General features: G+C 36.5%; 1 protein-coding gene across 1 annotated transcript; it reads right to left on the reverse strand.

Annotated features, from left to right (window-relative positions):
* Positions 1–699: 699 nt before the first annotated feature.
* LOC122291322 (chaperone protein dnaJ GFA2, mitochondrial) lies at positions 700–16,662 on the reverse strand. Its single transcript, XM_043099002.1, has 18 exons — positions 16,388–16,662; positions 16,129–16,222; positions 15,767–15,841; positions 15,086–15,165; positions 14,499–14,582; positions 14,364–14,402; positions 6,447–6,533; positions 5,558–5,605; positions 5,249–5,336; positions 4,949–5,013; positions 4,788–4,862; positions 4,570–4,648; positions 4,019–4,110; positions 3,813–3,884; positions 2,867–2,923; positions 2,605–2,653; positions 1,167–1,233; positions 700–1,041 (listed from the first exon to the last, which is right to left on the reverse strand). Exons 1-18 carry the CDS (start codon positions 16,472–16,474, stop codon positions 945–947), a joined length of 1,335 nt encoding a protein of 444 aa, XP_042954936.1. The 5' UTR covers positions 16,475–16,662; the 3' UTR covers positions 700–944.
* Positions 16,663–16,900: the final 238 nt, after the last annotated feature.

Here is a 16,900-nt window from a genome sequence, read left to right on the forward strand (position 1 = left end):
TGGTAAATAGTGAAGCTGTTTAATTTGAAAATAATAAATGAATTCCCTGAAATTTAGGAGAATCTTAAGAATTTCAGATCATTTTATCCTATATCAAGTGAACTCGAGTTTTTATTTCTTGTCTTGAAAAATATAAATCGGTTTTTATCCTATAATAAATTTTTTGGTTTTCTCAATAATTCCTGGATTTTTATATATATATGTTTTTTTTTTAACTGACTGGTTGCCATGAGGCATTTTATACCATTGGTGGAAAATAGAGGGGATTTTTTCACAAATAAAATCTTCTACTTTTACCTTCTTGATTACAAATACATTCTCGATCTTTATTCATAATGTATTTTCAAAAGAAGAGAAAAGATATATGTATACAACCATTGAACTTGAGCGTTTAATTCAATTTGAATTGTTAACCCCTAAACTTTGGAAAAACTGATATATTCTATCATAATTATTTTGGTGAGGTGTGCAAGTGTTAATCGTATCACATTAGCAAGAATTATTAAAAGAAAATTGCCATCTTAATCTCTATGCATGTGACATTATATCATTTTTTAACTCAACAAAAGAAAAAATACTTGACCTTTATGTTTTTTTTTTTTTTTTCTTTTTTGACCTTTATGATTGACACGCGTACATTGTTCAAACAGTTGTTGAACAATAAAGAATATATACAATGCAAAGCTTGGACACCCTGGATGCAAGTGATCAAATATTTTTGGCCTCATATGATAACAATACCCTTGAGATTTGTGCGGAACAAAATTACATAACATCAGAAAATAAGCAGCCACGGACAAAATTACCCAAGACCACTCCTACAAAACTTCCAGAGCCGTTGTCTTTCTATTATCAATGCTTCTCCTTTCCGTTCCTTTATCCTTTCTTACTAATCATGAATTTAATATACTAGCACACAAAAGAAGCCTTCTCTGGTCTACGCTTTATCCCGATGCTCCAGCAGCAGCATCCTTATCATATTCCCCTTGTTCTTCTTTGGAAAATTCTTCAATCAATTCACGTTGCCTTTTAGTTAGATTCCTGCACAAATCAATTTTCTAAATCAAGCATTCTAATCACATGGAAAACTTGTGGTCAACAATTTCATGCTGGAGGGTGCAGAAATGCAGCCAGCTCAAACAATAGCTAAGGGCAAGAAAACCTACGTTGGAATGCAGATATTGAAGTGCACATATTGATCACCAAATGAGAAAGAGTTCCTCGTCTTGATCCCTGCTCAAAAACAAGGTCAGAGTGAAGACAGCCTCTTCAATGTACAAATCAAAAGGATGCAGTAATGAGACGCTAATTGATCAATAGTTAGCATGTAGCCTGTACTTTGTAAATTTTACAATCCAACTTAAATATCTTTGAAGCCCTCAAATTTCAAGATTCATTGAAGAAAGAAGACAAAATATAATTAACTAATAAAAAAGGTCACAAGGTAGCCATAAACTGCCAATTGCTGAATAGATTCCATACCACCCCAACACCTGATTCACATACACAAGCTGAAAAGTTAAGGTCAGATGTGTCCAATTGCCACTCACTCACCAGATAGATGCCTCAGAAATTGGGGTGTTCCATGGAGTAAGAGATTTGTGGGATCAGATTCTGGTGGTATCATGATTTGGTTGTAAAGGAGCATATTTTCAGAGCAGTTACGCAAATGGCAGGTGCTTTGGCCAAATCAGGTGCAAATGGCATTTATCACAAATATTTTGGTCGGCTTGGTCTTCCGAGAGAGATGAGGGGTTTGTTGGATGTTGATAGAGCAGGTTACCTTATTTGTGAAAGATTTTTGCATGTATAGAGAAATAGGTCTTTTATTTTCCTTTCATTCATGATGATGTTATCTGGTTGCTCATGCTCACACTCCAACGTGAGTTGGCATGTGCAATAATACTACTTTTGGCTAAAAATGTAAAACACCACAACATATTAATGATTGCGAATTATACGCCTATGCAGCATGTTTGCAACTACGGCTTTGTTCAGTTCTGTCCTTGCATAACTATAATGGTTGTGTATGGTTTCTAACACATCACCATCCCAGCTTGTACAAGTTCAGTCAATTACCTACCATAACTTTAAATTTAATCGACTTCACCTGAGAACTTGTGTCCTGTGTATAATTTATTCCATTCCATAAGTTTTGGTAAATAAGACCGAACATTAAATTTAACACAAAAGAGTTCATGAAATATGCATGCCGACTGTTATATACAAATCATAATCAACATCAACATAAAAATACTGAATAGCTTAGTCGTTAACAGTAAAATCATCATATCCTCCACTGAATTGACAATCAACATCAATTTTCCTTCAATAATCTTAACGTGACCCATAAGTTCTAACATGAGTCTAATAATCTTTTGATAACCAGAGTCGCAACAGCACTGCTACTGAAAGTTGATGGGGGTAATTGAACAAGGGACAAAGTCCAAGGATCTAAATGTAAAAATGACCTAATACTTGAATTTTATGTTCCACACTATTCAGTAGAATAAAAGATGTAAATCACAAGCCAATATGGAATCTTTGATCAAGCAAAGCATTACACAAACAAAGAATGAGATTTAGCTAGTCTAGTTCACTAACCTTTCTTCTTCATAACTACCTTCTGACCAGGCTGGGTGCCAGGGCGGACCTGAACATCAGAAATTATTTTAATCGCGATATTCTATAGGTAACAGTGGAAAGATAATAGTACAAGAAGCCAATAGCCCTTAGGCTAAAATTCCCTTCGAACCCCCACAAAACTGGGATCAAGTCATCACAATAGAAAGAACCTCAACAAAAATATCATCTATACCGTTTCCCATTGCAAATATAATAACCATATGTGAAGAATCAATCAAACCTTGACGACAACATCTCCCGTGAGAGTAGGGACTTGGATGGTTCCCCCCAAAATTGCCTGGACAAGATCAATCGGATAAACCAAAAGATAAATATTACAATCAAACAAGGTAAGTAGAGACAAATGATACAAAAGATTATAGTTATCAGAATTCTGATAGTCTGATTAGCATCAAGTTTTAATGCCAGCTGTGACTGGAAACTAGCTTGTTATTGAAACTATACATGATGGTGAATAACCACTACAATTATTGCTCAGGGAACAAATTTACCACTCCGGTCTGTACTTCAATACCAACAGATTTCTTTTTTTCAATCTTGTAGCCATTGCGCATCACCTAGACTGCATATTAAGGCAAGGTGGGAGAACTTGAGACAAACAATTAAGGGGGATAAGGACCATGGGCATAAACTTCAATCACACGACTTTCATCTCGGTGATCACAAAATGGGCCAGTAAAAAACTGCGTGTTGTTCATTTCTGAGGCTTATGCAATCTGGAAAACTACCCAGCTCACGTGATTGCTTGTCAACTGCAATTCAAGCTAAGTTTGACTTGATACAGCAGCCATGAAATGATCAGAATAAATATTTTAATTGGAACCGAAAACCAAAACCAAGGGTTTCATATTGATAAAGACAACTTTGGTCCAAGAATAACTGTTTGTTACAGTTTACAGCATTGCTATCTTATTTATTGTAATTTCACTTTTCTTTGAATTGCTAACATTAGGGGAAGTGTGGGTGGTGAGTTTTTTGTGTTGGAAAGGTCAGTTTGGTAGCCTACATGGTGAAACTTAGTGAAAATTTAATTTAACTTGTGCAGTATATTCGGCCAGAGGAATGATCCAGTCTTTGAAAATAGAAAGAAGACTATGGAGGAGCAAAAGGATTTCTTCTTTAGAGCTCTTCATCATTGGATGGTAGCAAACGTAAGAAAGTATTACCTGAGTGATACTCAAAACGGCATCTACATGAATGTCAGAGCCTTCTCGGCGGAAAACAGGATCTTCACGGACCTGCAAAGAAGGATATGATATTTTAAATTTAAATTAGAAAAAAAGAAAATTAAAAAAATGCATCCAAAAAATGAAAAAAGGCAAAAGGCAACAAAAGATGACAAAACAAACAGAAACTAAGATAAGATGGTTACCTTAATGACAACATAAAGATCACCGGGTTGATTTCCATCAGGATCTGCTCCACCGCTTCTACTCACCTTTATAGTTTCATTATTATCTACCCCTGCAAATGCAAAAGTACAAGAGAGTCAAGCACCTAAACAACCTAGCATACAAAAAACCTATAAAGCCAGATATCTTTCTTCTTTAATTTCCTCTTAAAGCTTGAGAAACAAAATCTGATTTGCCGCCTGAAGCAAACAAGACTTGGAGATATTACATAAGCCTATTAAACAGTCAATATCATTCCCAAATACCCATTCTTCTACACCTTAACCAACCATGCAAAATTTAACTTTTGAATTCATAGGATCATGCATTAGACCTCGCACCAAAGCAATTTTTCTAAACCAACTCAGGTCATGAGTCAATACTCAGAATAGGCACACAACCTGAGTGATAAAATTTATGAAGTAGAAGCTTGCTTATTAAATAACTGGGAAGGAAATAACTCAACCACAAGAAGGAACTTTAGAAATGCAACCATCAGTGCCTAAAAATACTATGTTGAAAAAATCAATACCTGACATGATGTTAATCTTGACAGACTTCGTTCCTAACACAACTCGTCTTCCTTTGCATGACTTGCAGATGTACTGCGGCTGCAGATAATAATGGCTAAAAGCTATTATAGACTTTAAAAAAAAAACCATGAAAAATATAGATGCCTGATAAAAGCAGCTAGAGGATAGCAAAAAAGACTTAATTATCTCAAAATAAAGATATAGTTGTCCAACATACAGGCACAATTTCTCGTTCTCCATGACACTGAGGACAAGTAATCTGCACCGTAAATAGGCCCTGTTGCATGGTTATCTGCACAGCAACAAAACCACAATTTAAGAATGGCACACTATTTTCATCCCATAAAATTATTAGATTTTCTTTTCTAGAGAACATACCGTTCCTAAACCTCTACAGCGTGAACATTTTTCTGGTTTTGCTCCTGGAGTAACACCGCGTCCACCTGCAAGACTCCAGAAATAGAATAAAATATTAGGTTGAGAACTTTTCCATCCCAACTAAACTAAGCCTACCAACAAACAGAGCAAACAACTAAAATTCTTGAAATCATATTGATATTGAAGTAGGCATAGCCAAAGTACACAGGAAGTATACATGAGATTAAAAAATCAGTAACATATATAACAGAATTGAAACTTGGAGTGGAAACATTTGATAAGCGAATAGGATCTTCATACCACAAGATTGACAGGCCAAATCGGTTTGAAATGTCACAGTCTTTGTGGTTCCCTGCACGGCCTCCATGAAGGAGAGTTCAAGAGATACCTGTGATGATAGCAATTGAAGAAATGTAAGCCAGATAACAATTCCAAAACAAGAACAAAATCAAAAGCAAAGCATTCTTTTGTTGTTTGGGTGTCTCTGCTGTATACTCCACTCCTATACTTGGGTAGCGCCCTCATAGCTTTTAATTGACAATATCATTAACATTAGAAAAATCAATGCAAAGAAAAAAAATTCAATATGAGAACAAACAGAATTAAAACCTTGACATCTTCGCCGCCTAGTCTTCGATTGAAGAATTCATCAAAAATCTGATCTCCATGGAAAGTGTCACAGCAAGCACATAAACAAACAAAAAATAAAAATCAGATTTTAGATTTCTCATGTGTAATTAATATCTGAAAAACAGAAGACTAAAAATGCAGACTTTGTTTGCAACACAACAATCCATATTTTGATCATACTAAACTATGGACTTCTAGTAAAACCATAATCTGAGATTTGGCTACATTAGTAACAAAAGTTTAATAACCCTTGCTAGTTCACCAGGATGGAAAATGGACAAATTTTGTAATCACCAATTTAATATTGAGAAATGATATGTACAAGCTCCAAATACACAAGCCCCATACAAGCCCTTGTTAAAAAGTGGACAGTGGAGGGCTTGTATGAGGTTTGTCTATTTGGAGCTTGTAGCTAGCATTATTCATTTAATATTACACAAAAACTGGGCGCCAAGCGAGTAGTTACCAAAAGCAGTCTCCTGGATCAAAGACTCTGGATCTCAAGAATTATGATCATACTGGTAGCACAAATGATTGTCTTTCTTATTGGATGCTGCTAAGACAGATTGTATCCCGATGGTAGGACCACTAATCCTAGGTCCTCCCCGGATTTAATGGAGGAACTGCAGTTGGACCACTTATTTGGGAGGCTTGAGAGATCATGTGATAAACACTGCTCTAAAGCATATGTTGAGTGAACTCCTTTTTTTTTTTTTTTTTTTCAATTTTCTTTTAGGACCAAAGCAAGTAATATTCAAAACCTCAATAAAACTGGAGTCAAAGACGTACATAAAAAATGGTTTTGAACGAGGAAGATTCATGGACAGAACCACAGCCAATTCAAAGATATCAAAAAGGAAGTACTTACGTTATCTCGAAAGAAATCTTTAAATGGACCATGAAAATCATTGGGAAAGCCGCTTTCTCCTTGCTGTACGTATGTATCATGTCCAACCTATAAGATTATGCATACAGACAATGTAAGTACAGACATCTAGGAAGAACAGAAGTGAATTAAGTTCAAATATGGCAAGATAAGCTCCAGGGAAAAGCACCATATATCTGAGAAATTAATCATCTAAAATGCATACTTATACAGGCTAGTTTTAACTGAGATATAAGTGCAAAGTCATTGCTTAGTTCATTCACATAGCAAAGTCAACAGAATAATCTTCCCCATATTCAGCACCATCCATAAGCGAAGTATGCCATATGCAACCATTTTATATCCATTGATGCACATAGGATGAAAGAACTTATGAGGCATAAGGATATACATGTATGGAGACATTATTTAAATGCACATTCATTTATGGCGTTTGCATGCATCCTAGCTTTGGGAAATAGCTTTAGATTTTAATGGGCTTAATGTTTAACTTAATAAAAAAAAAAATGTTCATGATTTCCTTGTATCTATTTCATCTTCCTAGCTAGATGTCTTCTCTCATATACATACAATGTACTTGGCTACGCCTATTGATATTGATACATTTATTTTTATCTCCCTCCAACTAAGTCGAAGAAAAAGCTTTCCTCCATGGTTTTTCTTCTCTTCCTCTTCTTTCCTCCCAAGCGACAAATCCTTCTTAAGATTTCTTATGAAAAAAGCAAAACCAATAGTCGCTTCCCACCCATAGTAAGCCTTTTATACTTTTTTTTTTTTTTTAATATCCGTGGGTGTCCGGGCCAGCTTGCACACAACTCGATTAATTCCACTGGGTCCTGAAGCTAACGGCCAGGTAAACCTCCAGTAGCCTTGAGGGGACTCGAACTGGTGACCATTGGGAAGCAAACCCAAGGCATAACCAACTGAACTACCCCTCGGGGTTCCTTTAAAGTACTTATAATCTATAGTTACAGTCCTTGTGTACTTTTCACCCCTCATACAAGCAATGAAGAAAAAGTTTTTTTCGTCTATTTGAACCAAACCTCAGGCCTTTCTCAACACCCTAATGCACAAACTGTAAGATAATCTAGAAACTTTCGTACAAATCACCCTATTATTTGCTAGCCCATCTTGAGTTCTCAAATAGGGGTGGCAATATGTGACACAACCCGTGAACCCAACACAAACATGACACGAAATTAGCAGGTTTGGATTTGGATTTGATGTTAATGGATTCGGGCCAAACGGGTTGACCTATTAAGACTATTTATTTATTTATTTTTGATAGGTAAAAAAGATTTTATTAATTCACGTAAATAGGCAAAACCTGAGTACACAGAATGTATACAAGAAAGAGCCTAATTACAAAAACTACGCGCTACGGAAAATAGCGTAAAAATATTAAGACTTGTTCCATTCAATACAATAGAAGAGGCCCAAAGCAACAATGTATGAAAGAAAAAAGCCCTAAAACCATCAGAAGATTGTTCCCTATTGTCGAAACAACGGCCATTTCTTTCATTCCATGTGCACTGAATTAAATATAAAGGTACCATCTTCCATATAGTTTCGATTTGATGATTGCCCCGATTCCCTCGCTAACAAGACAATAAATTTCTCACCCTCCTAGGGCCCATGCGATGCCAAGCCTAGTGAAGATTTCATCCCAAAATACCTTAACCACTCCACAATGAAGAAGAAGGTGATCCGCTAATTCACTGTTGTGTTTGCACATGAAGCACCAACCCATTATGTAGAGTCCACACTTTCTTAACTTGTCTATAGTCAGTATTTTACCATGGGATGCCAACCAGCAGAAAAAAGCAACCTTGAGGGGGGACATTGAAGGTGTGAGTCGTCAAGGCCTCGTAGTATGATCAAACTGAAAATTTCTTGTTCCCTATGCGTGTCCAAAGTAATCTATCCTCCCCTCCTGCCCATTGTTTCAGCGCATATAACGCGCTGTAGATATCAGCGATGTCTCCCACCTCCCAATACGGGACAGCTCTAGTGAATCTCACGTACCAATGAATGAAACCAGCACTACTGCACATATTATCAGCCACCGAGGAACCCTAATCTGACACAATCCTATAAAGAGAGGGGAAAGCGTTTTTCAAAGCAATATCCCCATACCAAATATCGTGCCAAAATCTGATTCGCATGCCACTTCCCACCTCAAGCCTACAATTGCAAAGAAAATCATCCCAACCATTCCAAATAAGTTTCCAAACTCCCACACCATAAGCGTCTCCCTCCTGATGATAACGCCATAACCACTTTCCAAGAAGTGCCTTGTTGAAAGTTCTCAATTTTCTTACACCCAACCCACTGCAAGACAAAGGGGTGCATACTTTATCCCATTTAATCAAGTGGAATTTTTTTACATCCTCTATCCCTCCCCACAAGAAACAACGGAAAATCTTCTCTAGTCTATTTGCCACCCCTGCAAGCACAGGAAATAAAGAAATGAAGTACGTTGGGAGATCAGATAACGTACTCTTAATAAGTGTGATTTCCCCACCCTTGGACAAGTAAATTATCTTCCAACCCACGAACTTGCCTTCGATTTTCTCAACAATCCCTAACCACATTACCTTGGATTTATGAAGGGCCCCCAAGGGGAGTCCAAGGTACTTCATAGGCAAGGATGAAACCTTGTAGCCCAAGATGGCAACCGCTTCACTTAAGTTATTGACCAAACCAATAGGAACTACTTCCAACTTTGATAAATTCACCTTAAGGCCCAATACAGCTTCAAAGCAAAGTAGAAGTGTCTTAGGGAGCGAATCTGATCCAAGTCCAGGTCACAAAAAATAAGCGTATCATCGGCAAAAAGAAGATGGGAGGTTTTCAAGCTTCCATGCGAGGAACTGCCCGCCGAGAAACCCGAGATGAAACCCCTATCCACCACCCCTTCCAACATTCTACTCAGCACATCCATGACTAAAATGAATAAAAGTGGGGAGAGTGGATCCCCTTGTCTCAAACCCCACAAACTATTGAAGAAGCCTTCGGGAGAGCCATTGACCAAGACAGAGAATCTGACAATTGTAACACAATGCTTTATCCACTGATACCATCTTTCTCCAAAGTCGTACCTCCCAAGTATATACAACAAAAAATCCCAGTTCACATGATCAAATGCATTTTCCATATCCAATTTACACAAGATATCTGGAATGCTGGCTCTGACTCTACTCTCCAGGCATTCGTTGGCGATGAGAACCGAGTCTAGTATTTGTCTTCCTTTCACAAAGGCATTTTGGGACTTCAAGATTATCTTCCCCATGACTTCACTCAACCGCTTCGCTAAAACTTTAGAGATGATCTTATAAACCCCACTCACAAAGCTTATGGGATGGAAATCATGCACTTCCACTGACCTCGCCCTCTTGGGGATAAGAGTGATGAAAGAGACATTAAGGCTCTTCTCAAATTTCATAAGAGTGAAATTCAATAAAAACCTTCATTAGATCCTCCTTGACAATGTCCGAACAAGCTTGAAAAAAAGCCATTGGAAAGTCATCTGGTCTCGATGCTTTATCTTTGTCCATACCTTTTAGCAAGCCAAGCACCTTGCTTTCTTCGAAAGGCCTCTCTAGCCAAGCCGTCTACCTTGAGTCTCCGAAGTTACTGCTTTGTCAAAAGCTTACCATAAAAGTGAACAATGTGATCCTTAATAGCATCTCTACCCAATAAAACCCTACCCTCCGCATGAAGGACCTCTATGGCGTTGTTTCTTCGATGAGAGTTTGCAACTTTATGAAAGAACTTTGTACTCCTTTCCCCTTCCTTCAACCAAATGGCCCGGGATTTTTGTCTCCACAAGATCTCCTCCATAAGAGTGATTTTTTCCAGCTCAGCAACTACAGTCATTTTCCTTGCCCTATCATCAACCGATAGAGCCCTTTCCGCCTCTTTTTCATCAAGTTGCTGCAACTCCAAAAAGAGTGTGTCCCATTGGTCATTAATGTTCCCAAAGACTTCCAGATTCCATTTTCTTATATTATTCTTCAAAGCTTTAAACTTCCCAGCTAAAACAAAACAAGACACGATTTATAAACAAGTCAATAATGGGTCAATCTACTAAACACGAAATCAACCAGTTTTGACCCGTTTAAAATTTATTTCAAAATTAAAATTTTATTATTGTTAGATTGTAATATTGGTATTTCTCAGTATGCTTATGTTTTTATTGTTGGGATTGTAATTTTAGACCTATACTCATATTTGTTATTGTATGGTTTGTAATATTGATTTTATTATATGTCAAAACTTGAAAAATATTGATATATATTTTTTAAGATATTGTGTTTATTAATAAATATAGATTTTAACTTTTATGTGAAATTATGTTAATCGGGTCAAATGAGTTGTGTTTTAGTTCAACCTATTTACATTAAACAAAAGGGTTTAAATGAGTTGTGTCATGTTAACTTATTTCTAATTAATTATTAAAGGGGTCAAAACAGGTGACATGATACGACCCATTATCTAGATGGGTTGGGTTAGGGTTTGGAAGTTTGACACGTTTAATTTAACGAATTGGGTTTAGGTTGACCTATATAGTTGAATGTTCATGATTTGATATGACACAAACACAACCCGAAAATATGATTTACCACCCCTACCCCCCAAGCTCAAATCCTACTTTCTAGCCAGTAAACTATACAAGCAGGATTTTTCCCAAGCTTTGCCGCCAATTTATTGTTACTCAGTTTTGCACTGTCCATTGGATAAACAGCATCCATGTTTCGTTAGTTTTAGTGTTAAAACTATTTTTCCAGCATCAAACAATATTGCCCCAATCATCCAAGTCTGTTGGGAAGTAGTCAAAGAAGATATTATACGGGCGTTTCACAATCTTCATGCCAATGGAAAGTTTGAAAAAAGTTTTAATGCCACTTCCATTGCTTTCATGCCCAATAAACCAGGGGTTGGGGATGTTAAAGACTATAGACCTATTAGCTTAGCAAGCAAGGTTTACAAGATTCCTTCTCAAGTTCTTGCTAGTAGGAGATGTATGGTGAGAGAAAAAAAAATCTCAAAGCCTCTTAATGCATTTGTCAAAGGTAGACAAATAATAGACTCCGTTCTTATTTCTTGTTTTTTATCAATAAAAGTATATTTAATGAAAGGAATAGGCATAGCCCAAGTACACCATAATCCGTTCTTATTTCTAACAAGAGATTGGATGGTAAGCTGAGATCTAGAAAGCCTAGAGTGCTCTACAAAGTGGACATTCAGAATATCTATGATGTCAACCAAGAGTTCCTTTTATACTTTTTTTCTTTTTAAGTAAAAATTTATTAATATCAATAGGTGTAGCCAAGTATACTGGATGTATATAGACAAGAGAAACACCTAACTGGGAAAAAAATTGATACAAGGAAATCATGAACATTAAGCCCATAATAGGGAAATGATCTGAACAAAGTCCAAGAGGGAGAAATTAAAAACCTATCCAAATCTAGACCAATCCCAATTGGATGACCATGTGAATGATCCTCCAATCTCTAGCTTGGGACAAAGGCGCCTCCCCCGATCTCTCACTTGGGAACCAGGTAATGTTAAAGCCACCACCAATGCACCAAGCCATTCCCACTAGGTTTGGCCCATAAACTCCGGAAAAGGCCCACCCGAGATCATTTATCACATTTTTTTTTTAAAAAGCAAGCTACTGTAAATTCCCCAAAGCACTTACTAAGGAGATGTGGTTCTGGGGGGAAATGGTGATCATGGATTGGGCATTATACCTCTACATTTTTCTATATGGTAAATGGAACCCCTTTCAGTTTCTTCAAAAGCTCTAACGGCCCACAACAAGGAGATCCTTTGTCTCCTTTACTTTTACTTTTTGTCCTTGTCATATAGATGCTCAACAAAATGATATATGTCTATGCTAATGAAGGTTTCCTATTTGGTATCTTTTTGAAGTCTAGGAATTATGAAGTCCTTAATTTAATACATGTTTGGTACCTAGTCTTCCTTAGAGATCCACTTTCAAGGCCAAGGTTATTAGGGATGGGTTATCAACAAGTTCGAGTGTTGCTACGTTAACTGAAAGAGGATGTATTTATCTGAAGGTTGTACGATTACTTTGTTTAAGAGAACTCTCTCTTTAGAGAAGCTACAACAAAATTTTATTTGGAGTGGGTTAAAAGAATAGGTCAACTTCCACCGAGTAAGCTGGTCCAATGTATGTTCTCCAATCTCTAAGGGTGGATTGAGAATTTGAATTTGCTCTTGTTTAATCGTGCACTCTTGGGGAAGTAGCTTTTGCCCCATTAGATTGAGAGAGTGGCATTGTGGGGGGATGTAGCATATTACATATATGTATTGCCAATAGGTGGATGGTGTTCTAAGACCAGATGGAGTGGGATTACAGGAAAACACAAGAAAGATTTGGAACTAAATTTCAGGTGGGAGATTGCTCTAGAATTAGATTCTGGGATGATTTGTGATCTGGAGAGAGAGCTCTCGACAAGCTTTCATGAACATGAAGAGTGTTGCTCATGTTAAGGATGATTAGATATCTAGCGGCCTCACTCAACTGAATGTAGGCTTTATTAGAATGACTCATGACTAGAAAGCATATGGCTTTATTGCATTCTTTAATCTGTTGTGGACCGTTTTGGTTCTTGGAGAGGTTAAGTGGCAGTCCACAAAGTGAAATACCATGGAAGATGGTCCTTACTTGCCTCATATGATTTGGAGATAAATGAATGGCAGAAAGTTTGAAGACAGAAAATGGATGTTGGAGGAGTTCAGAAATTTCTTCAAACTCTCTTTTGTTGGACAGCTGCTATTGGCTTTAACAGGCTTAACTTTATGATTTTCTGATATCTTTATCTACTTCTAGCAAGGTATTTATCCTATATACATCCTATGTACCTTAATTGCGCCTTCTATGCTTTTGAATGAAATTTATTACTTACTAAAAAAATATTGCACCAGCGAATTACAAACCTTGGCCCAAGTGGCTAAAAGTACCCTATTAAATAAATCCAATTTCATTGATGATAACTCCATGGTTACAAAACAAATGGCAAATGCATTTAGTGAACTTTTTGAATTGTTCACTAAACCGCTTCAATCAACTGATTTTTAGACTGATTTGAACCAATTCCAACATTCAAAACTGTATTTACTTTTACATTGTCTAACGACTGAGGTTTTTTTTTTTAATTTCTTGTACGGAATAGAATAGAACTAAACATGTATTAACTTCTTCACCATTGTATTCAATAAGAATCGCAAAGAAATTGACAGATAAAACATGTACTTCATTATTTTCTTTAGTTGAAAACAAAATTAAGAGATGAATAAGTATTTTGTTTTAAATTTGAGGTTGTGCATAAAATACTACATTAGTCGTGCTTATAACTTAAAACTCTTGATCTTCTTTGCATATGAGGCCAGAAAATGTCGAGAATTAAGGTTAAATACATAAATTACATGTTTATTGATACTATTAAGATTCCTATCATATTTTTATTGAAACTAGTCAATAAATTTATATTTTATACTCTTTTATACATGATATTAAATGCTTGAATTGCATTATATATGATTTTTAATGCTTTTATCAATATTAAAATAACCAATTCAAAATTTTCATGAATCGCCCAATTCAACAACTTCAATCGATCCTTGTCCGATTACGAACCCCATTCCAATTTTTCAAGACTTGCATCTTATTCAGTTTTATATAAATAAAGAATCTAGAATTTACTCGCAAAGAATTTCAAATACAAGGAGTTCGGGTGGTAATATACAATGACTAATCTACTTCCACATTCAAATCTGCCAAAATATTCCAGTAGAATGATAATCAAGAAATAATTGTTAGTAGAGATAGAGTATACAACAAGAGGGGGAAAATTAAAGTGTAACCTGGTCATATTGCTGTCTTTTATCATCATCTTTCAAAACCTACAACAATAGTCAAGGAAGAGTACATTTTACTAGATCACATCGGTAAGTCTTGCGAAGATATCCAAAAGGCTCTAAAAGTTCAAAAACAAAAACCTCATATGCTGTTTGAACTTCTTGAAACTTTTTTTCAGCATCAGGATCATTTTTATTTGTATCTGGATGTAGCTTCTTTGCGAGCTGTAGAACAATGCCAAATCAGAAAAAATACAATAGACTGTAACATGTTCAGAGCAAAAACAGCTCAGGAATTTGAAAAATGGAGTATGTGATCCTAGCAAACAACATAGCCAGGACTTTATCAATCATTCATAATGCTTTCAAGGATAACTAATAGCTTCTCTCACTTAAGTGTATCATACTTATAACTCATCCAAAAAAAAAAACCAAGTGTATCATAATTATAACTAACGAAACAATCATGCCACCCCATGTATTCAAGGTATTGGAGAAAAGTGCGCCATAATTACCAGTTTTTTGTCTCTTCATAATTACCAGTGCTTCATATTTATACTTAAGCAGACAATCAAGCCAATGATGTGAGCAATAAATGACAGACAAGCATCAGTAATCAGTGCTTTACACACATAATAAGCATAAACGTGTTTTTGTTGGTATTTCTGAGTATCTGCATCTTTGTGCAAAATTTATATTTAAAACCAAGAGGTGAGGCAAAGACCTACCGCGTAATAAGCTTTCTTTATTTCTGATGCATTTGCATTCCTGCTTACGCCAAGGACATCATAATAATCTCTTGTAACCGCTGAAGTACAAACCCAGTAAGTATATATCAGAGTTTTTAAATGTTGGATAGACAATAAACAGCCACAACCTTGAGCTCCTTCTTTACTTAAAATTCCAGATGATTTTATTTTAGTAGAAGACAAAACGAAAAATTATTTCCATACAAGTAGGCATGGTGGCTTTTCCACAAAATATGTTCTTTTTTTTAATGACGGGGGAACCCATGGTAGAGCCCTTAGGACTCACCAACGGAACCTAAACCCCCAAGAAGACTAGCATAGCAACCCACCGCCATGGTCTCCTACTTAAATCGCAGTTTGATCCCAAGGGCTCGAGCCTCTGACATGGGGCTCATGCACACAAGTTTGCCCTTACCACTTGGGCTACCCATAGGTGGCTTCTCCGCAAAATATCTCAAAGCATGGAACCATTAAAGGGGGGGAATTCTTCCCAAATAATTTTTTAATGAACAAATGATCCAAAAATGGGAAAGAGAAAAGGATTACTATACATATATATCGTATGTATATATATACATATACGTATATACATATATTTGACTTATCAAAAAATATATAAAGATGAGATGGCTATATAACCCTTGCGCGTGTATTTAATACCAGTGCTGTGAATTGATCTAGCTGCACTCCAATTGGCATTCAGAGCTCCCAACAGCAACCAATTTTTCTGGGTCACTGCACATCACGGAACATAAATCATATTTAAAACAAAAGAAAATCATGTTTGGCCGAGAGTTTAATCCGCAAGCAGGGAAACGTAGACTCGGTGCTTGATTTGGTTGCGAAGTTTCATCGCACATTTTTTTACAAGTAAGCAAAGAAAGTTTCATCGAACATCAAATTGAGATGGGGAGATTTCATTCAACTTATACAGTACACAATTTCAATTTTTTCCGAAATTATCACAGAAACCATAAAAAAACGCCACGACAAACTTTAAGTTTGAAAAAAATGATATTTACCATTATTCGAAGCGTAATTCCCAAGAATTCGAGATGGGTTACAAACTCCTGAATTGAAATTCCGATATCCCTCTCTACACACCGCCTCGTATATCTGTAAGAAGAAAAAAGGGTGGGCATCCATACAAAACCAACAAAGAAACAAAGTTTTTCACAAAAAAAAAAAACAAAAAGTCCAACAACTAGAGAATTGAGTTAAAAAGGCACTTGTCATTGAAGGAAAGGAAAAGAAACCAGAGGAATGAAGGAGAAAGCGTACGGAATTCTTGTATTGGTGGAAGAAATTGGAGAGGAGAGAGCGACGAGCAAGAGAGTGGACGAGCCTGACACCGTTGGAGCGAACCATTTTGCGAGTATGGAAATGAATCGATGATAGGGATTTAGGGTTTTGGGGTTTATTATGATAAACCCTAGAGAACCCTAATTGGTGATAGCGTGGAAGGTTCTAGGGCATAAGGGCATAGAGATTAGAGAGAGAGAGAGAGAGAGAGAGAGATGGGGTTTTTTTATTTTCTTTCTTTTATTTTCCTATATTATTGGTTTTCTGTTTTATATATGGAAGGCTGGAAGCAGGTCAGAAAGCCCTGTGGCCGAGTGAGAGACTTTTTTTTTTTTTTTTTTAATCTGCGTGGTGGGTGCTCAACGTTTTCTAGTGTACATGGAGTCTAGTTTGTGCGCGCGCACGTGCGTCTCTAGCATATGCTATAGAATAAGGATACTCTCTTTGACCCATAACTTTCTACTGCTTCCTTTTTATTCGATTGTTACTCCC

Source organism: Carya illinoinensis, chromosome 13 (assembly GCF_018687715.1).
Source record: "Carya illinoinensis cultivar Pawnee chromosome 13, C.illinoinensisPawnee_v1, whole genome shotgun sequence".
NCBI classification, from domain to species: domain Eukaryota; kingdom Viridiplantae; phylum Streptophyta; class Magnoliopsida; order Fagales; family Juglandaceae; genus Carya; species Carya illinoinensis.